This window comes from Physeter macrocephalus, chromosome 21 (assembly GCF_002837175.3).
Source record: "Physeter macrocephalus isolate SW-GA chromosome 21, ASM283717v5, whole genome shotgun sequence".
In the NCBI taxonomy this organism is placed as follows: Eukaryota; Metazoa; Chordata; class Mammalia; order Artiodactyla; family Physeteridae; genus Physeter; species Physeter macrocephalus.
Window position 1 is genome coordinate 121,104,895 of NC_041234.1, and position 20,077 is coordinate 121,124,971.

General features: G+C 58.4%; 2 protein-coding genes across 3 annotated transcripts; both read right to left on the reverse strand.

The window, feature by feature from the left end:
* Positions 1-7,993: 7,993 nt before the first annotated feature.
* FAM50A (family with sequence similarity 50 member A) lies at positions 7,994-14,028 on the reverse strand. 2 transcript variants are annotated; one of them, XM_028482726.2, is made up of 13 exons: positions 13,827-14,028; positions 12,503-12,587; positions 12,307-12,406; positions 11,892-12,040; positions 9,826-9,902; positions 9,659-9,725; positions 9,441-9,502; positions 9,127-9,203; positions 8,845-8,899; positions 8,605-8,653; positions 8,442-8,512; positions 8,237-8,282; positions 7,994-8,127 (listed from the first exon to the last, which is right to left on the reverse strand). In XM_028482726.2, the coding sequence occupies exons 1-12, from the start codon at positions 13,935-13,937 to the stop codon at positions 8,259-8,261; spliced, it is 927 nt and encodes a 308-aa protein (XP_028338527.1). In that variant the 5' UTR covers positions 13,938-14,028; the 3' UTR covers positions 7,994-8,127; positions 8,237-8,258. The 2 variants fall into 2 exon arrangements, with proteins under 2 accessions (XP_028338527.1, XP_023972522.1); XM_024116754.3 differs by having other exon boundaries at positions 8,237-8,347.
* A 672-nt stretch (positions 14,029-14,700) lies between these two features.
* On the reverse strand, positions 14,701-19,074 carry GDI1 (GDP dissociation inhibitor 1; the record flags this gene model as incomplete). The annotated part of the gene is made up of 9 exons (XM_028482724.2): positions 14,701-15,742; positions 15,833-15,887; positions 16,017-16,161; positions 16,449-16,620; positions 16,952-17,051; positions 17,603-17,734; positions 17,994-18,192; positions 18,665-18,799; positions 18,942-19,074. Coding segments are annotated over 9 exons (1,224 nt in total), but the record flags the coding sequence as incomplete, so codon positions are not given.
* Between the last annotated feature and the right edge of the window lie 1,003 nt (positions 19,075-20,077).

The window sequence follows — 20,077 nt, forward strand, 5'->3', positions numbered from 1 at the left end:
AGATCCACGGGGACCCTAGTGGATGGAGGCGCCACAGCAGTCCTTGCAGGGGCCGCTCCTCCGCCACAAAGGGTCCCCATCGGGCCGGGGGCTAGCCGCGGACGGACCATCCCTTCCGGCGCCGGGCACGAAGGACCAGTCAGGCCGGCACCCGAGAGGCAGGGGTAGGGCCCGACCCCTTAAAGGCCGAGCCGAACCCCCGCGCTGCCGGAGCCCAGGGCCGCCAAGCAGGCCGGCCCCGCACGGGCGGCGGGGGATGGAGGCCACCTACCTGTCCCTCCGCCGCCGCTGGCTCCGGGTGGCCGCCCGCCGGCCACGTGGACGCGCCCTCGAGCCCCACACCGCCCCGCTCGCGCGCCCCCGCCGCCGCACCCCTCGCCCTACACCCCCGCCTCGCCCGTGCCGCCGCCGCCGCCGCCCACACACTGGGCCGGCCCGCGGCCGCCGGGGGCCTTTTAAACCCGGACCGTACCACCGCGCCGGGCGGGGGCGCCCAGGGAGGGCCGAGCGGCAGGGCTCGCGGGCTCGCGGGCTCGCGGGCAGGCGGGCGGCGGCCGCCCCTCCCTGGGGCCGGGAGAGGCCCAGTGCTTAGCCCGGGCTCCCGTGAGCGGCCCGGGTCCCCGCCCAGCGAGCCGACCCCCCTCGCGCAATGGCCGCGTCCGCGGCGCACGCCTCTCCCCCGCCACCCCCCGCCCCGGCCCGCCGCCTCCCGCAACCCCGGGACCCGCGCGCGCCCGCGCCACACCCCCACTAGGGCCCGGGGCGCGCGCAGACCCCGCCCCGGCGCTCGGAGGCGCGCCCGGGGCCACCTGCCGCCGGTGCGCGGCCTCCCCTGTCCCAACCCTTAGGGCGCACACCAGCCGGGGACTCGCGGTCCTGGCTCAGGACACTCTCCCCCTGACGGTCCTTAATCCGGAGGGCCCGCGGCTAATAACATGCAGATGCCCAGCGCGAGGACTCGAGACTGTCGGCCATTTACACCTGGCCCCTTCCCCAGCCAGCCACCGCGGCTCTGAATCGGAGGTTTTCATTCCCTTGGTTTCCTTTTCCTTTTCTTTTTAAACAGCTTTATTGACCTATAATTCGTCTGTCATGTAAGTCACTCATGTAAAGTGTAACATTCAATGTTACACTTTTAGTAACATTTTAGACTTTTAGTATATTCGCAAAGTTGTGCAACCATCCCCACTACCAGATTCCAAAACGTTCTCATCACCCCTGAAGCAAGCCCCCATATACCCCTTAGCAGTCCTCCCAGGATGCCCCATATGAATTTTAGGATGAGCTTGTCAGTTTCTGCAAAAAAGCCAGCAAGAGCTTGATAGGGATTGAATTTAATCTGTAAATCAATTGGAGACTGTTGCCATCTTAAGATTCTTTCCATCCATGAGCATGGGATGTGATGATTAACTTTATGTGTATTAATTTCAACTTGGCTAGGCTGTAGTCTGCAGTTATTTAATCAAACTCTCATCTAAGTGTTGCTGTGAAGGAATTTTGTAGGTGTGGTCAACATCGACAATCGGTTGACTTTAAGTAAAGATTACCCTCATAATGTGGGTGAGTCTTGTCCACTCAGTTGAAGGCCTTAAAAGCAAAAACTGAGGTTTCCAGGAGAAATAGATATTCTGCCTCAAGACTGTAATGTAGAAGTCCTGCTTGAGGTTGCAGCTTGCCGACCTGCCCTACAAGTTTTAGACTTGCCACCTTGCCAGCCCTCACAATCTCATGAGCTAATTCCTCAAAATAAATCGTGTGTGTGTGTGTGTGTGTGTGTGTGTGTGTGTGTGTGTGTGTGTGTGTGTGTATCCTGTTCTGTTACTCTGGAGAACCCTAACTAAATATTTTTCCATTTATTCAGGTTTTCTTTATTGTCTTTTAATGACATTGTCTAGTTTACAGTATACAAGTCTTGCATTTCTATTGTTAATTGTTAAATTCATTCCTAAGTATTTTATTCTTTATAATACTCTTGTAAACAAAATTGTTTATTGCTACGGTATAGAAGTACAATTGATTTTTTTTTTTTTTTTTTTTGCGGTACGCGGGCCTCTCATGGCTGTGGCCTCTCCCGCTGCGGAGCACAGGCTCCGGACTCGCAGGCTCGGCGGCCACGGCTCACGGGCCCGGCCGCTCCGCGGCACGTGGGATCTTCCCGGACCGGGGCACAGAACCCGTGTGCCCTGCATCGGCAGGCGGACTCTCAACCACTGCGCCACCAGGGAAGCCCCCCAGTACAATTGATTTTTGTGTAATGATCTTTCATCCTGCAACTTTGTTGAACTCATTTATTAGCTCTAATATATTTTTAGAAGATTTATTAGGATTTTGCATATACAAGATTATGTCGTATGAGAATAGAGATAGTTTTACTTCTTCCTTTCCAACCTGGATGCCTTTTATTTCATTGTGTTGCCTAATTGCCCTGGCTACACACTCCAGTTAATGTTGGATAGAAGCGGTAGCTTTCTTTTTAACTTTACAATTTGAAATTATTTCAGACTTACAAAAAAGCTGTAAGAATAGTACAGAAAGCTCCCATGTACCCTTAACCCACATTCACCAAGAGTTCATATTTTGTTCCATCTGCTTTCTCATTCTCTCTCTCTCTCTCTCTCTCTCTCTCTCCCTCCCTCTCTCTTGTGGGTGCATATGTATTTATGATATATAAAAATAATATTTTTATCAACTGTGTCTAAGTAAGTTGCATACAGCTTACCCCTTTAGCCCTAAATACTTCACTCTGTATTTCATAGCCACAGCATAATTACTGTATAATTATTATAGACTCTTACATAACCAAAGTATAACTATCAACCTCAGAAATGTTAATGTTAATACGATGATATTACTTTATCTAAGGTCTTATTCGAATTTCACCAATTGTCCTCATGATGTTTTCTCTGATCCAGGATCCAGTCTAGGATCCCACGTGGCATTTGTTCTCATGTCTCTTTGGTTCCCTTTAATCTGGAACATTCCTCTGCTTTTCTTGGCCTTTCATGACATGGACATTTTTGAAGAGTGCAGGCCAGGTGTCTGGCGGAACGTCCTGAGGTTGGATTTGTCCGGTGTTTTCTCAGGGTGCGATTTGGGTTGTGTGGTGTTGGGAGGCTACCAGGCCCTCTCTGTACTTCTCCTCAGGAGGCAAGTGTTAATTGTTTTGTCCCTTCACTCTGATGTTAACTTTAAGCATTTGGTTAAGGTGGTGACTGCCAGTTTCTCAAGTGGACAGTTATTATTTTTCCCTTTGTGACTAAAAAGTAGCTTGTAGGAAGATACTTTGAAACTAGGTAAATATTCTGTTCTTTATCAAAATGTCACCAGTCATTGATAATTCTTGCCTAAATCAATGATACAAAACAGTGATTCTTCTCCCTCCATGATCTCTCCTACATTCATTCATTGGCATTCTCCTGTCAGGAAGAGCTCCTCTGTTCATCTAACTATATATTCATTATCAGTGTGGACTCGGGGATGTGGATTTTATTCGATGGACTGTAATCCATTATTGTTTTTTTGTTTTGTTTTTGTTTTTTTGGCCGCGCCGCGCATGGGACCTTAGTTCCCAGACCAGGGATCGAACCCGCATCCCCTGCATTGGAAGATGGATTCTTAACCACTGAACCACCAGGGAAGTCCCTCGGGTAGCTTTAAAAAAATTTCCCGGGCTTCCCTGGTGGCGCGGTGGTTGGGAGCCCGCCTGCCGATGCAGGGGACACGGGTTCGTGTCCCGGTCCGGGAAGATCCCACATGCCGCGGAGCGGCTGGGCCCGTGAGCCGTGGCCGCTGAGCCTGCGCGTCCGGAGCCTGTGCTCCACAATGGGAGAGACCACAACAGTGAGAGGCCCGCGTACCGCAAAAAAAAATAAATAAATAAATTAAAAAAATAAAAAAATTTTCCCTTTATGGGAGTTCCCTGGTGGTCTAGTGGTTAGGCTTTCACTGCCGTGGCCCGGGTTCAATCCCTGGTCGGGGAACTGAGATTCCCACAAGCCAAGCAGAGCACGGCCAAAAAAGAAAAATCTTTCCTTTTAGTATAGCTATGTTATTCATTTGAAATACACTTGGGAGAATTCGTTTGTATTCAGTTTTAGCTTTTCCCCCCCATCCTGTTGATTTTTTTTTTTAGTATGTAAAATAGCAACATGTGTCCAGAAGTCAAAACTACATCAGAAGAGACATCCAGAGGAGCATCACTCCCTCTCGTACCCCTGTCACCCAGTTCCCTCCTACCCCTTTAGGTAACCAGTTTCATTAGTTGCCTTCTTTTCCTTTTTTCTTTTAAAATGAGCTTTACCGGGGTATAATTTACAGACAATAAATGACCCCACTTTAAGGGTACAGTTCAAAGAGTTTTGACAAATGCATACCCCTTTTAACCACCCTCCAGTCAAGATACAGGCGATTTCCATCAGCCCAGAGGCCCCTCTGGGTTCCCTCTGCAGCCAGTGCCCCTCCGCCCAGCCCCAGGTGGCTGCCCATCTGCTTGCTGTCACCATGAAGATGGTGAGCATCTTTTCCCTTGCTATTGCCGTTTTTTTTTCCTTTTAAAAAAAACGTTTACTGGAGTATAATTGATTTACAATGTTGTGTTGCTATTGCCATTCTTATTTGTCTTTTGTGACATTGTGTATTCAAATCTTTTGCCTGTTTTTTTGTTTCTCATTCGGCCACATGCACAGGGCATGCAGGATCTTAGTTCCCTGACCAGGGATCAAACCTGCGCCCCCTGGCAGTGGAAGCGCAGAGTCCTAACCACTGGACCACCAGGGAAGTCCCTTTTGCCCGTTTTTTAAAATTAGGATGTTTGTCTCATTTTTATTGATTTGCAAGAGTTTACGTGTGTGTGCGTGCGTGCACGCGCGCGCACGTGCATGCAAAACATATTCTGGATACAAGCCCTCTGTCATAAAAATATTTTCTTTTCTCCAAGCCAGTGGCTTGTCTTTTCATTTTCATAGTAGTATCTTTTAAAGAGCAAAAGTTTGGATTTTTGATGAAGTCTAATTTATCAATTTTTCCTTTTATGATTGTTTTTTGTCTCCTGTCTTAAGAAAACTCTGCATAGACCAAGATCACAAAGGTTTTCCCCGTGTTTTATTTATATATATAGTTGTAGTTTTAGCTTTTTTTTTTTTTTTTTTTTTTTCTGGCGGTACGCGGGCCTCTCACTGTTGTGGCCTCTCCCGTTGCGGAGCACAGGCTCCGGACGCGCAGGCTCGGCGGCCGTGGCTCACGGGCCCAGCCGCTCCGCGGCACGTGGGATCCTCCCGGACCGGGGCACGAACCCGTGTCCCCTGCATCGGCAGGCGGGCTCTCAACCACTGCGCCACCAGGGAAGCCCTAGTTTTAGCTTTTACTTTTAGGTCTACAACCCATGTCAAGTTCATTTTTCTGTGTGGTGTAAGTAAGGCGTGTAAGTTTCCTGTGGCTGCTGTACCAAAGTTCCACAAACTGAGTAGCTAAAACAGTAGACGTCTCTTCTCGCCTTTTAAGATGATAAAAATATTCTGGCAGTAGATACAGGTGATGGTTGCACAACATTGCGAATATACTCAATGCCACTGAAATGTACATTTTTAAATGGTCAATGGTTATTTTTATGTTATGCGAATTGTTCCTCAGCTGAACAAAATTGAAAATAAAAAACAAAATCCCACAGTGAGAGACCGCATGTGCCATCTCAGGTTGCATATGTCCCCCACCCCCTTGAGGAGTGACAGTGCACTGTGCGCGAAGCCTGGGAGCCAGGACTGTCACCTGGTGGTGGTGCTGCAAAATGGGAGGGGCCTGGGGGGGGGGGGAGTCTGCCACTGTCTGGAAAATTATGCCTTCCCTGGCAGTCCAGTGGTTAGGACTTGGCACTTCCACTGCAGGGGCACGGGTTCCATCCCTGGCTGGGGAACTAAGATCCCGCAGGCCACATGGCTCGGCCAAAAAGTTTTAAGAAGATTTAAAACGGAGGAGGCTCTGTATGCGTAGATCCGGAGAGACACGTAGGCTACTGGGGGATGTGTTGTTAAACGACAAACGCGGATGCTTTGTTGGGGCAACTGGACCCGGAGGGTGAAGAGCTGGCCCCTGCCCCTCCCGCTCATTCCTGGCACTGCCTCTCTGACCTTTCCTCCCTTCCTCACCTTCCCCTCTCTCCTTCCCTCCCTTCCACCCCACTCACCTCCAGCCTGCCTGCCTGTGTCGCCACACCTGCTCTTCTCACCGCCTAGCCCACCCCCGGCAAACACTAGTCCCCAGAAGCCTTGGTGACCACTCACTGGCCTCGGTGACCTCGTGTAGTTCTAGAGCATCAGATAATACCTGTCCCAGCAGCCCCCAACTTTCCTCTGCGGCCCCCGGCCCTCTCCGCTACACTCCACACTCACATGAGTTCAAGGTCCGAGGAGAGGGCCCCCAGCACGACAGCGCCCCTCCTGGCAGGAGTGCTGGCCTGCGCTGGCCTCCAGGCAGGAAGTAGGGAGCCCAAGACTGCCAAGCAGAAAGCTGTCCCTGCCGCAGCAGCCCTTTCTTAGGATAAGGGGCTCCTCCCTTGGGCCCCGCCAACCATGGTGTCTTTTCCATCCCTCCAATGGCCACAGGGAAGGGGGTCTCCTCCCCTGACAGTCTCCCTGCCCCCTTGACCCTGACCCCAGACGTCTCCCTTCTTTCCCAGCCTGGCTTCCCAGCAACTTAGGGCTGTTTCTAAAAACCAGCTCCTTCCCTGACAGGACCCAAGACTGGGCCTCAAGGGGCTTGTTTTCCAGAAGCTGCCGGGCCAAAGGCGACTCCCTCAAATCATGCAGCCCTGGGTGAGCTGGCTGAGGGAGAGGGAGCCTCCTCTTCTGGTGGCTTCTCAAAGGGGGCAGGAGGGGGTTGGCGCAGGCCAGAGGATCCCCTCCCCAGGGTTCCCGGAACCCAACAGAAAGCCCCATGACTTCCTCAGAGTTGTTCCCCACATCCAGGACTTAGGGTCAGGCCTGGCCACCCCTCCCTGCTGTGCCCCAGGTGCCCAGGCCTATTCTACCCTCCCCCCTCCTCCAAGTGACCCTGGACGGCCCCGCCCCAGACACAGGGTAAGGAAGCCCAAGTGACAGCTCCTAGCTGCCAGACGCGCCTCCCCAGGCCGCGGCCGAACAGGAGAGAGGGCCCTGCCACAGAGGAGGAAGGCACAAGAGCCCGTGCACCCGGCAAAGCCCACCACCACCGTCAGATCTGCACACCGGCCAGGGAGGTGGGGCCGGACCCAGAGCTGAGATGCTCCCTGCCGGCTGGGGTCTGTCCCCTGTCCCCTCTGCCACGTCTCAGGCAAGGGGAATAAGGGGGGAGCAGGGGTGGCGAGCTTACCTTCCTCAGCCTCCCGGAGCTGGCCGTGGGTGGGGTGGGCAAGCAGCGAGTACAGGGCATCCATAGGGCCTTCCCGTGTCCAGACTGGGGAGAGATGCTGTGACAGGGACACAGGGTGGCTGGGAGCCACAGGACAGCCATGTCCCTTACGGAAGGGGCACAGCTAGGAGACACAAAGGAGCCCAAAGTCCTGGGCGGGAAGCATGGGGAGGGGTGCCCTTCCTACCCACGTAGGTGCCGCGGTGGGGGACGAACTGGGCCTGCTGAGGCCCCACTGGATCCCAAATAGCCCTTCCACCCTGCCACCCCTGCCAAACACACACTTTCTTGCAAGACGCAGAGAGCAGAGATATTGTATGATTCCATTTATGTGAAACTTCCAGAACAGGCAAAGCCATACAGACAGAAAGTAAACCAGCGGGTGCAAGGGCCTGGGGGGCGGCTGCTAATGGACGTGGGGTCTCCTTTCGGGGTGGTTCACAACACTATGAATGTACTAAGTACCGCTGGATGGTACACTTCCAAACGGTCACAACGGTGAATTTTATGTTATGTGAACTTTAGCTCAATAAAAAAGAAATCTTTAAAAATAAAACGCACAACAGGTGCTCCAGCTCTAACGCGTGTATCTCTTTGTCGTCAAAGAAAAAGGCGGTAAACAGCAGTGCCAGGGGCAGGGGCCGAGCAGGCCCCGTCACGTCTCGGCAGCGGGGAGCGGGCGCCCGGAATCCTGGGGCCGCAGGGAGCCGGAGGAGCTGGGGCCGCGCTGCTGCCACGTCACCGGATCTGGTGCAGGACGAGGGGACGGGGAAGGAAAGGCGAGCTGAGCAGGGCCGGGCGGGCCTCCCGCCGGGCAGCCAGGCCAGCCCCGCCCAGCGCTCGAGGGCTCCTGTACCGTGTACTTGTCCCACTTCTTCTCAGGGTCGTAGGGCTCCCAGCGGCTGGCGGGGAAGATGTGCTTGTTCTTCTCGTACCAGCTCCGCAGCACCACCTTGCCCGCGTGCGACTGGGGACGGCAGGAGGGCCGGGCGCTGCGGCTCAGGGCTCAGGGCCACGTGGCCGGACCCCTCCTACCCGCGCGGCGCCCCCGCCCGCCGTACCTCGTCCTTCTCCACGGTGGCGTCGCTGAGCAGCCGCACATCATCGTGAACGTCGAAATTGAAGAGGGGCCCTGCAGGGACAAGGAGACAAGAGGCCAGGCCCCCTCAGCCGCCGCCCTGTGACGCGGGCAAGTGGCCGCGGGGTGGGGCCAGGCGCACTCACCGCTCTTCCCTCGCGCCTTGGTGACGATGAAGTCGTAGAAGCTGTGGTGCTAGGAGCAGAGGGCAGGAAAGCGACGACAGGTGAGCCATCTCGGCCGCCTGCGAGCCGGGCTCCAGCCCTGCCCACCTGAGCCGAAGACCCAGGGCAGGCGGGGCCCCCCTCGAAGCCCCCGGGTGTGCCGCAGCCCGAGACCCTCCCCGCAGACCCAGGCGGGGCTGCGGGGACAGAGAAGGGACTCACGTGAGGGATGATTAGGTCCTCCTTGATGTACATGAGCTGCTCCACCCCTGCCGACCTGAGGGAGAAAGGACTAGGAAGCGGGTGGCCAAGGACACCGGGGCACTAGAGCTAGGAGGCGGAGGCCCGCGATGCTAGGAGGGGGATGGGAAAGGGAGCCCGGCCCCCTTCTCAGGAGCGCGGCGCCCAGCGTGCCGCGAGCAGCAGCTGCCACCTGGGGTCCCGAGCGCCAGGGCTGAGGCTGCAGACTCCGGTGCACCCCGTCACACGCCCGCGCAGCCCCACCTGAGCTCGCTGAAGTCTTTGCGCAGGATCTCGAGGGCCTTCTGCAGGAACTGCTGCATCGTGTTGCCCTTTTTCATCTGTGTGAGTGACCCGAGAAGAGGCGAGAGGGAAACCGTGCGGGGAAACCAACCGAGGAGTTGGGAAGGGAGGACGGAAGTCCGGAACCCTCCTCCCTGCTCCCCCCCGAACCCCCAGGGGCCACCACACCAGGGGGCCTGAGGGCTCTGTCGGGACTAACAGCTCCTTCCCACCGAGGCCAAAGGAGGCTGGGCCCGAGGGGCGAGGGGCACGGGGCGCAGGCCCCGCAGCGTCACCTTGACTGTGCGCCGGTGCCCTGAGCCATCCCAGTAACTGAAGGTGATCTCGATCTCCTCGCCTACAAAACAGAATTGCCGCTTGGCCTCCAGACCCCAGTGTCCCCACTCCCGGCCAGCTCCCCGGGGCTCGGGGCACTGCCCAGAGCAGCCCCGGCAGGAGAGAGGGTGTGGCTCCCAGCCCCGGGCCACGTGCGTCCTACTCCAGGAGCCCTCACTCTTGATCTTCTCCTGCTTGGCTTCCCACTCCTGCCGTAGCTCCTCCCGGAGCCGATTCTCCTCCTCCTGGAAGAGAAAGAGGCAAAGGAGGGAGGCCCAGGGGGCACGTAGGGCCCCACTTCCTGAGCAAAAGCCTCAGCCAGGGTCAGGGTCAGGCCGCCTTTACCTCCCGGTCTCGGTCAGGCAAGAAGCTCGTGTCCACATCTGGGTTCTTCCCCAGTTTCCTCTTCTTTGTGGTGATCTCTGGAGCAAAAGGAAACACGAGGGTCAGCGGCACGACAGCCCTTGCCTCCGGGGCACCCCAGCCCTTTGTCACCCAGGCCTCAGCTCAAACGCAACCTCCTTGGAGGCTCCTTGGACTGGCCTCGCCGGGACGCACGGCCCTCTTCACAGCACCTACGGAAACCTTTATGAAAGGCGCCCTCGCCAAGGGGCCTTCACCTCGGTCTCCGCTGCCAGCAGCTGAACAGGAGGCTGGTACCTAATTGTTGCCCTGTCGGCTGTGACCTGGAGCGCCTCGGGGACACATCTGAAGTCTCACCCACTCTTCACGACAGCCTCAAAAGGTTACGACATCCCTTTTTACCAGGAGACGAAGCTGAAGCCCAAAGTCCCATGGTTGCTACTATCAGAACCCGCAGGGAGGAGGGAAGGAGAGGCCCCACGTGGGCTCAGGCCAGGCCTGCCATCTTGGACTCTGCGACTCACTTTCCCCAATTAGGGCACAAAGGAACGAGAACAGTGATTCTTCAACTTGCTGGTCTCGGCACCCTGGACGCTCTTACGAGTCACCAAGGAACCCAGAGAGCTCTTCTCCCCGGGGGTTGTAACCATTGACAGTCACAAAATTGGAAATTAAGTCTGGGAAGTGCCAAAGACTCGAGAGCATGAAAGCGTGCGTTCTATCAGCTGTCGGAGGGAGGACGTCATGCCGTGTCACGTGACCTCTGGAAAAATCCACTGCACGCTCATGAAAGAACAAGGGTGCAAGAGGCCAAGGACATCTTAGCGCAATCATGAAAACGGTTTTTGACCTCGCAGACCTCTCGAAAGGGTCTCGGAGACCCCCAGGGGTCCCTGGAGCACTGTTTGAGAACCGCTGACCTAGAAGACAAGCCCATACTCCAGGGCAGGGGTTCCAGCGCCTGGACAAGTTACAAAAATTCCACGCCAGCTACCCAGGGCCGGGCCCCTGAAACCAAACCTCCAGGGGGAGGGAAGCACCCACAAAGCCCCAGTGACACACAGAGAGGTTGAAAGCCTCCCCCCGAGACCCGTGCTGTCCCAAAGGCGGCCTCTGCCATACAGATGCGCAGCTCACGCCAAACGCAACTGACCTGCCCGTGGGAATATTTTAGATACCAAATATCACTAGATCGTTACTGTTACTAAACAGCAGTGAGACTACTCCTGGGGCTTCCCCCCGGGAGGCTGGCAGGCTCTTCCTCCTGACAGCATCGGCCGCTGCCCCCAAAGCTGTCCCAGTGCCATCCCCTGCCTCGGTCCCCCAACACCGATCCCAGGCCACCACATCCTGGCCATCACGCTTTCTAACCCAGCCCAAGCCCGCACTGCATCCTCCCCGCTCCTCAAATGTGCCCACTTCTGCCCGCTCTGCTTCTGGGCATGCTCATCTCTTGACTCTACATGCTTCCCCACCCGCCTCTCTCTGGGTGCTAATGAGATTCCCCTCACCCTGAAGGCCCAACTCAATGTTCCCCCCTCCCTTGGCCCCGGCGAGATGCACGCTTCCCTGTGTGTCTCCCACCAGGACAGGGACGGTGCCCAGCTTCTGTCCGTCTGCCTCGGCCCTGGCCCAGCCGTGAGCGGGTACCCAGCACACAGGGGCCCCACGGTGGCCTCAGCCTTCCCGGGTCGTTCCTGCGGCCTCTTGTTCCCTTGGGCTTCGTTTCTGCGGTTGTGTCAATTGACACTGAAATTATTCCAGCAGAATTAAGTCTGGTGCCCAGCCACACGAGCCCCACACAGCTGCCCAGGGACCGCACAGCTGGTTCCCACTCAGTCGGCCAACGGAAGCGAGCCCCCCACTCCACTCCACTTTGCCATGGGGAAGACTTGGCCCTTTCCCTCCTGGCCCAACTTGCGAGGTCCGGGACCCCGAATGCGGCGGGCAGTCAAGGCTGTTGGTAGAGGCGCTTCCTCACTTGAGAGCCAGAAAGCAGGACCGAGCTCTGCCAGCGGGAGCCCTCCCCGTCCCCAGCCTGCCCTCACCTCCCCTCTCCAGCTCCTCCTCGTCCACGGCCGCCTCCTCCTCCTCCTCCTCGCCCGCCTCGTCTTCCTCCTCCAGCGTGAAGGACAGGCTGGAGATCTTCCGCTTGGCCTCTTTCTTGCGCTCCTTCTCTCGCAGCTTCTCCAGCTTCCTGCCAAGGCATGGGTGGCCGTCATACGTGTCCCCACCCCCGAGGCCCCTTCCCCACCCCCGAGCCGCCTGTGTGCTCGGTGCGGGCCCCACTCAGCGCAGGCCCAGAGGACTCCTACTGGCCCGGGGCACTTCACGATCACGGGCAGGGCTCTGATGATGCCAAAGGGTCCCCCTCCCCTTCCACGCGCGGGACCAGCCCGACCCGCCCGCAAGCACGAGCTCCATCCGGAGGGGAAGGCCGCGGGCTGCGGGGAGACGACGCACAGCTGCAGCTCCTTCGACTGCTCCTTCTTGGCTAGCTGCTTCTCCCGCTCCTTCACCAGGGCCTCCTGCTTGGCCTTCATGTCGTTCAGGGTCACAAGACCTGTGAGGTGAGGAGGCGCGGGGGAGAGGCGGTCACCCAGACTCAGCCATGCAGCTGGCCTCAGCCCGGGGGTGCGGACACGAGCGCTTTGCTCACCCACGGTGCTGGACTTGAGCTCCGCCTCCACGGCATCGTAGTGCGCAGAGAACTTCTTGTCAATGTTGGATTTCATTATGTTCTCCTGTCCGGGAGGGAAAGCAGCAGTGAGGGCCACCTGCCACCCCACCATGCAAGTGGGGACCTGGCTTCTAGTCCCAGGTGTGTCCCTAGACTCACTATGATGTGACCTGGGGAAAGCCATGTCCCCTTCCCTTGACTGATGGAAGGTTCCACGGGGCTGTGAGAGGCTCTTCCAGTGCCGAGGGAACCAAGTGGGGTTGTTTCCCCGCGCCATCCGCGCGGCTCCGGCCCCTCCACAGGTCCCGCTGGGAACCAGAGCTCACTCAGTGGTCTGGAGCCGTGGGCCCTCCCTGCCGTTGGTGTCCTTCACGCCCAGCTCTTGAGCTGAAGCTCTGGAGACCCAAGGCAAGGAGTGACAGGAGAGAGCAGAGAGTGGCTGGCGGCCTAGTCCCTCAGCGAGCAATGTTGCTCCCTCCTGGCCCCAGATGCTGCCACAGCTTCCCACGAGGCCTCCTCACTCCAGCCCAGTCCCATCCCACTTGGTACCAAGTAGGTCCCTCTCTGGCCAGCGGCCTCCACAGGAGGTGGCCAGCAGAGAAATGTACCTCCGTCCCGCCACTGAGTTCGCACTGAGACAGTGGGGCTGGGGCTCAAGTGTAAACCGAGGCAGCACCGGGCCTCAGCAAGCAGCCACTTCCTTGGGTCTGGCTGCCACAGTACCTAAGGCCTGCTCTCCCCTTGCGCCGAGTGAGCCCCTGCTCTTCCACCGAGTCTCCCCCAAAGGCCTAAGTGGAGGGCTCCTTCCTTCCTGACGGCCCACGGCCATTGGCCACTCACTGAAGCCCTTAGTGAACCGCGAGCACCCCACACTTTCCTGCCTGCCTTTGTCCCGTGAAATGGGCTCCAGAATGAGTCCAGTGGATTGGCTGGGGCCCACCCTTCCTGATATCCATTGGATCTGGGCCTGACTCTCAGGGCTGAAGGGCCAGAGAAAGAATGCTCTGTGCCCTCGAGGGTCGCCCCAATGCCAAAAATGTAATCACTGAGCGTGGCTCCTTCCTGCTGGAGGCTTGTCACAACCTATCTCCTCTCAGCCTTCTGCGCCCATTTTACAGATGAACAGACTGTCGCCGGCTCATTTCCGCCCCTTGCTAGAGATCGGCGAGCAAGGGTCCCACCCCCACTCGCCGCCCGCGCTCTGCTCCCGCTCCCCGGGGCCCCGCGCGACCCCGGGCGGCGGGAGCAGAGCACCGGCGGCGGGCCGCGCGCATGCGCCGAGGCGCCCCGGCCCGGCCCGCACCTCCGCGATCCTCTGCTTCATCTGCTCCATCTGCTCGCGCTGCTTCTCCCGCTTCTTCATCAGGTGCATGGCGCGTCCCGCCTCGCTCGCGGCACCCTTGTACTGAGCCATGGCGGCGGCAACAGCGACAGCGGTCCGGCAGAGTCTCAGGGGCTGCGGCGGCTGTGGAGGCGGCTGTTCAACTGACCCCAGCGCCGTGACGTCGGCTACCAGGGGACTCGCTGCCACCGCGCCCCGCCCCCGGCACGTGACAGCGCGCCGCCCCGCCCCGCTAGCGGCCCCGCCCCGCCGGCCGCCGGAAGCTGGACGCCGGTCCCTCTCCTCGTAGGTTCCCCAGCAGTTCCTCAACAATAACCGCCGGTACGAGGCTGGGTCCCCGGTCCTGCTTCCCTCTGTTGACCCCAAGGCTGGGCCCCCGGGCCCTTCACTTCCTCGATGTTGATCCCAGTCTAAGGGCAGATCCCCCCAATCCCCTCGCTGCCTCCCTGCCTGAGGGCGCCCTGGTTCCCCCTGCTTCCTTGGCTTTGACTCCCCTCCCAAGACTGGGCCCCAGTCCCGCGTTTCCCCAGGCCATGAGGCTGGGCCTGCGCTTCTGCTTCCTCCACTTCAGCCCCCACCCCAGGCCAGACCCCTCTCCCCCGATTCCTCTCACATTGACCCCTTGGGCAGGGTGATGTGGCCTGTTTCCTCTGTATAGGCCCTCTCAGTTCAGGGGCTCTGCAATTTCCTGATGAAGAAAGTCACCTCTTATAGCCATCAGGAGCAAAGCTAAGCCACACGCAGTCCCAAGCCTGGGTAGGAGAGCAGGACAGCCCAGGGAGCCAAGGCCCCGCCCCAGACGCAGCTTTGGGGAAATAAAACTAATGATCTGGGCTCAGGTTTCAACACAGTTTTATTGGGAGGTTTCGTTTTCTGTGAAATACACTAGAGGCTGGGGAAGGGGACACATTCACTTTGCAAGATAAGGGTTTCCCACCACTAAGGGGAAGGAATAGGGCAGGGCACGCAGGGTTTCGATCCATTTTCCCACCCCCTTCTGCTTTGCTCGCATGTCTTTTCTCTCTCAGCAAGTACCAGCAGACACAAAGACAAGAAACAAAAACCAAATCAACCTCCAATGGGGCCACACCCAAGCCCTCTTCCTTCCCAGGCTGCACCAGGGTCGCCAGGGTTAGGGAGGCCAGGCCAGGGTAGCTGCTCCACAGCCCCAGGCCGCACCGTGAGGCTGCGGGCACGGTGCTCCCTTCTCACACAGGGTGGGCCGAAGTTAATAAATTAGAATAAATTACGGGGGTGGGGTAGGGAAAGGACTGCAACTTTGTGCTGGGAGGGCCCCTTCTCTCCAACACACAAGAGCTGGTGGGGGGAGGCAGGGGGCATCTCCAAAGGCCACTAGAGCAGGGGTAAGAGCAGTGGGGGCAGAAGTCAGCTTTTCCTCCACGTTCCTCCCGAACAGAGCAGAAGAATTAGGGGTGGGGGGGGAGACACACACCAGGACAGGAACCCCCTTCTCCCAAGATAAGGAAGGGCCAAGAAAGAGAATACTAATCAACCCCACCCCACCCCCCGCCCCCGTCTCCCAAACCATCACTAAGGTTAAGGATTTGGTCAGTGAATCAATGAGGTGGGTGACAGGAATGTGGTGGGGGAAGCAGAGGATGCTGGAAACGGGGGTGCCCAGCCACGCCCATCTCCCCAGCCCTTGAGGAGAACAGGCTCAGGTTGGGGCAGAGGGCACCAGGGGCCGGGGCGGGGGTCGGCAATCACTGGTCAGCTTCTCCAAAGACATCGTTCTGTTTGCGCTTCATGTTCTCAAAGTCGAAAGCGGAGCCTGCCATGCGCTTGTAGATGTCTTTGATGTCGTTGCATGTTGTCTCAAAGTGTGTGGTGGCGTCATAGGAGCAGGAACAGAACACCTGGAAACAGCCAGCGCCCGGGGCCCGAGGTGAGCTGGGCAGGGGCCCTGGGCGGGCAGCCAGGAGCCGGGGCCGGGACAGGCTGCTTACCTGGCTCTCGGAACCATCGTCGATGGGCTCGTACAAGTCACTGATGGCCACAAACCTGACGGGCAGATGGAAGGGATGAGTCAGGTCTCACAACCAGCCTTGCCCTCCCTGATGCCCACCCCCCCCCCGGCCCCTTGGCTCCCTTCCTCCCCCCAGCTTCGGCCCCAACCCCCCAGCCCCTCACTTCTGGTCAATGGGCTCCAGCAGCTCCAGGGCCGGCTCAACCTCCTTTTCGGGCTCTGCGGTCTCCACCGTGGTGCTGGCGATGGCAATGTACTTGCCCTGCGCGGCCACGTTGTGCGCGTAGGAGATCATGCACACGTAGATGTCTGCCCGCAGGAAGGGCTCGGTTAACGCGGGCACGTGGGGGGCCAAGCTCAATTTCGGCCCGCCCACCCTCCCCAGCCCTGCAGAGCAGGCAGCATCCAAGCTGCCACCCTCACAGAGAAGAGGCCAAGCCAGCCAACCCCTAGAACCTCAGGTCGTGGGGGCTGCAGTGTGGGTCCCTGTTCTTCCAGGAGGGATCTGGCAGAGAGCCAGCCCCCGGCTGAGGGGGAGAGGCAGGAGCCACACCAAAGAGAACGCGCTGGAGGAAGTCCCATGGGGCTTGGCCTACCCGACTTCCTGTTGACCTGGTTCTGGGGGATGATGATTTGGCAGGAGTTGGCATCGTTGGTGTTCTTGATGGGGTGGCTGAGGATACAGATGATACGGATAACCTGGCCAGCCTTCCGCACGCGGTCTGGAACGTAGCTGGGGTCACAGATCAGCTGCTTGCAACGGGCCACCTATGAAAGCACCAAAAGGCCTTGTCCCGATCTAATCACGCCCCTCGGGGTTTCAGGGCCTGGACTCGCAACGAGGGCTGGCAGCTCCGGCAGGCGGGACACTCCCACAACGTGCAGCTTCCTCCTGCACCTCGGGGAGGGGGCCCCGATACGCAGGTGTCTGCCAACAGGATCGGCTACACAGTCTTCTTCCGGAGCCCCGGTCCCCGGCCTGAGGCCCTCGGAGCCGAGCAGCAGCAGACCCGGCAGAGCCAGGGCCACTGGGAAGAGCGCCGCTAAGGAGGGCGAAGGCCGCCCCGAGCAGCGGGCCCGCGCGGCGGGAACGGCTCACCTCTCCCTCGGACTTCACGCCCACCACCTTGCCGTTCTCCATGATGATGTCATCCACGGGTTTGTTCAGCATGTAGGTCCCCCCGTAGATGGCACTCAACCTGTGGTGCGGAGAGTGATGGTGAGGGCGCCCTCCCGGGACAAACGGGGACCAGCACTATTGCACCACCTGCCCCTACCAGCACGAGGGTGCAGAGAAGGTGGCCCCAGGCAGGCAGAGCTCGGGAGACCTGGTGGTCCTTCCCAACTCTGTCACTGCCACAAACTCAGGACTGAACCTGGAGTGCTCCTTCCTCTCTGGAGCTTAACCCCAGAATGTTCTGCGAAGGGCTAGCGTGAGGGTGGCTCCTCACGGAAGTGTTCTGGGGAACAGAACGAAGGGCTCTGGAGAATCCGACTCGAGGTTTCCAGACCCCGTGCCCAGTCCTAGCACTGCCTGACTCAGGCCAGGAGCCAAGCAAGCCCCCACGTGTGGTCCTTCAACTCTGCACATCAGTACCCCACTGTGGTGCCATCACCCAAGGATGGTGTGAAATGAACTAGGACCACAGTGGGAAAGTACAAAATTCTGTGGAGATACCCAAGGGGGCCGTTTCCACCGTTGGCCTCAGTCCCTCTCGGGACCGCCAACCGACCGAAGCCACGCCCTTACCTCGCAAAGCCCTGGGGCAGCTCGCCAAGGCCATAGAGTGGGTACAGATACGGGCTCTTGCCATACCGGGCCAGGGACTCGCTGTACAACTTGATGCGGTTGATGGTCTCAAGACAGGGCTGGTCCAGGTAGCTGGGGGGATGGGGTCAGAAGAGGCTCCAACAGCAGGACCCCCAGTTCACCCCACCCAGGCACCAGGCCAGCCTTCCCACCACCCTCAATGGCCTGGAGAAGACCACGGATCATATGTAGGGAAGGGACAGAAAAGGCGACAGGCAAGCGAGCACGAGGCTGAGCACGGGAGGCGTGGGCCCCGAGGACAGCAGGCAGGAGCAGGGAAGGCAGGGCGCGGGCCGGATGAGGGGCGGTCTGCCATGCCAGTTTCCCTCACTCATCGGTGCGGTAGAGCGCCAGGGCGTGGCCAGTGAAGTCGATGACATCCTGGCCCAAGTCAAACTTCCGGTAGACGTCACGCATGCTGGTGTTCTGGGGGTCGACGCCCTCGAAGGTCTTGGAGTCATTCTCATCAAAGTTTGCCACAAACACCAGGAACTTGCGGAAGCGCCGTTTCTCAAACATGCCCATCAGATCTGCGCGGGCAACGTGAAAACAATCATTGCACCACAGACAATGAAGCTCTCCATCCCACCAAGCAGGCAGAGCAAGCGGGCACCCTAGCTCCCAGCTGAGTTCTCTTGCTGACCCCCATGTGACCTCAGATTAACCCCTCTGTGCTTCTTGGCCTCAGTTTCCCCATACGTACGAAGAGCGAGTCGGGCTGGACGGGCTCTGAGGGCCCTCCCGGCTCCGACACCTGGGGATGCTTCACTAATCAGGTGGAGCCCCTGTTGAAACCTGAAGTCTGTCAAGGACTCCACATCCCTTCCGCACGCGGACTCCCCTCCTGGCAACCAGTGGGAGGCATGGCCCAGGACACAGAGGGACGACAGAGCAAGGGGCTTCTGGTACGGCGTGAGGAACGTGACCTTGGGCAAGGGGTGCCCTGCTCTGGACAGCTGCCCCCCCCCCCACGATTCCCTGGCTCAGGGGACCCACACTCACTAGAAGCCAAGGCTTCGGTCTCGGTGGACGGTACTTTGTAGATCTTGCCCCCCTTGTAGACAAAGCTGCCCTCCACCACCTTGAAGTCCAGATAGCGTGTCACCTCCGTATATAGTAGCATCTTCACTAGCTGCCCTGCGGGGTGGTGTGGGCAAGGCAACAGAGTCAGCGTGGCTCACTCCAGAAGCTCTAGCTGGTCTGGCTGCCATTCTCTGGAGTCTGACCCTCCTCTGGTCATCCTAATCACCCCCCATAATACCTCCTTCGTCTCCCTCACCGTTGGCCATGAGGAATTTGGGGATCAAGTCAACGTTCCAGTCTCGGCCCCGGCCCATTGTCTCAGGGGGCCCCTCCAGCAATTGAAAACGCTTATACAGCTGCAGGCAGGAGAGAGAGACAGAGATGCACCTCAAGGACCACCCCCCGTCCCGCCCCCACCCCCCCGCCCAGAAAACCTGGGGAGCGTTGGCCATGAGGAATTTGGGGATCAAGTCAACGTTCCAGTCTCGGCCCCGGCCCATTGTCTCAGGGGGCCCCTCCAGCAATTGAAAACGCTTATACAGCTGCAGGCAGGAGAGAGAGACAGAGATGCACCTCAAGGACCACCCCCCGTCCCGCCCCCACCCCCCGCCCAGAAAACCTGGGGAGCTGCTTCGTTCTGCACCCCACGCGAGAGGTTAACAAGGGATGGGCCTGGGCCCCAAGCACCCTACCTCCTCCAGGGGGGTGATGGAGGAGCTCTCGCCCCCATAGTAGGGGTTCCGGTCCATATGCAGCACCTTCTTCCCATTCACGGACATGATACCCGACAGGATACATTCCTGGGCGAGGGGCGACGTTCATTGCACTCCTACCTGCCCACATTCCCACCAGCAGCCCTGATGTATTCCCCACCCCAACCCTGAGAGGAGAGCAAAGCTGGAAGGACTGTGCCCCAACAGACAGCTCCTTCCATCCGTGGCTGGTCGCCTTGCCTAAAATTGGGGGTGGTGCTTCATTTGACCACGGTTTCCTTTCATAACCTTGCTGGGCAAAAAGGTGAACAAGGAAGAGAGTATCCAGCAGACACACGCACGGTCTTCCAGCAACCCAGATACCAAGAAAACCATCTACCTACGTAGAGCCCCACAGAAAAGCAAAGAAAACACAATGAACCACAGGGAAGACCTAGCTGCACAGCCAAAGGGACCCAAAAGGGAAGCGAAGAAAGGCTTAGTTAGCATGGTACTGAAATCCCAGGCCCCACCCTGGGCTGCTCTTTCCTCAAAGAGGAGCCTCTGACCGTGAGCCTTCCCAGCCACGGGAAGGGCTTCTGCGCCCGACTGCAGGGGACGCATCTCTCAAGGCAGCAGTCCGAGGGGGTTTGGGGGAGGGTAAACACCCTCACCAGTCACTGTCACCAGCCCAAGGACA

Bases quoted from the DNA above. Each gene is read 5' to 3' on its own strand.
- FAM50A (XM_024116754.3), bottom strand. From the start codon at position 13,937: ATGGCTCAGTACAAGGGTGCCGCGAGCGAGGCGGGACGCGCCATGCAC. The intron at 12,407-12,502 runs GTGAGCAAAGCG...CTCACCTCACAG, and splicing joins GCTCAAGTCCAGCACCGTGG to GTCTTGTGACCCTGAACGAC. The intron at 12,041-12,306 runs GTGCGTCGTCTC...ATGCCTTGGCAG, and splicing joins CAGTCGAAGGAGCTGCAGCT to GAAGCTGGAGAAGCTGCGAG.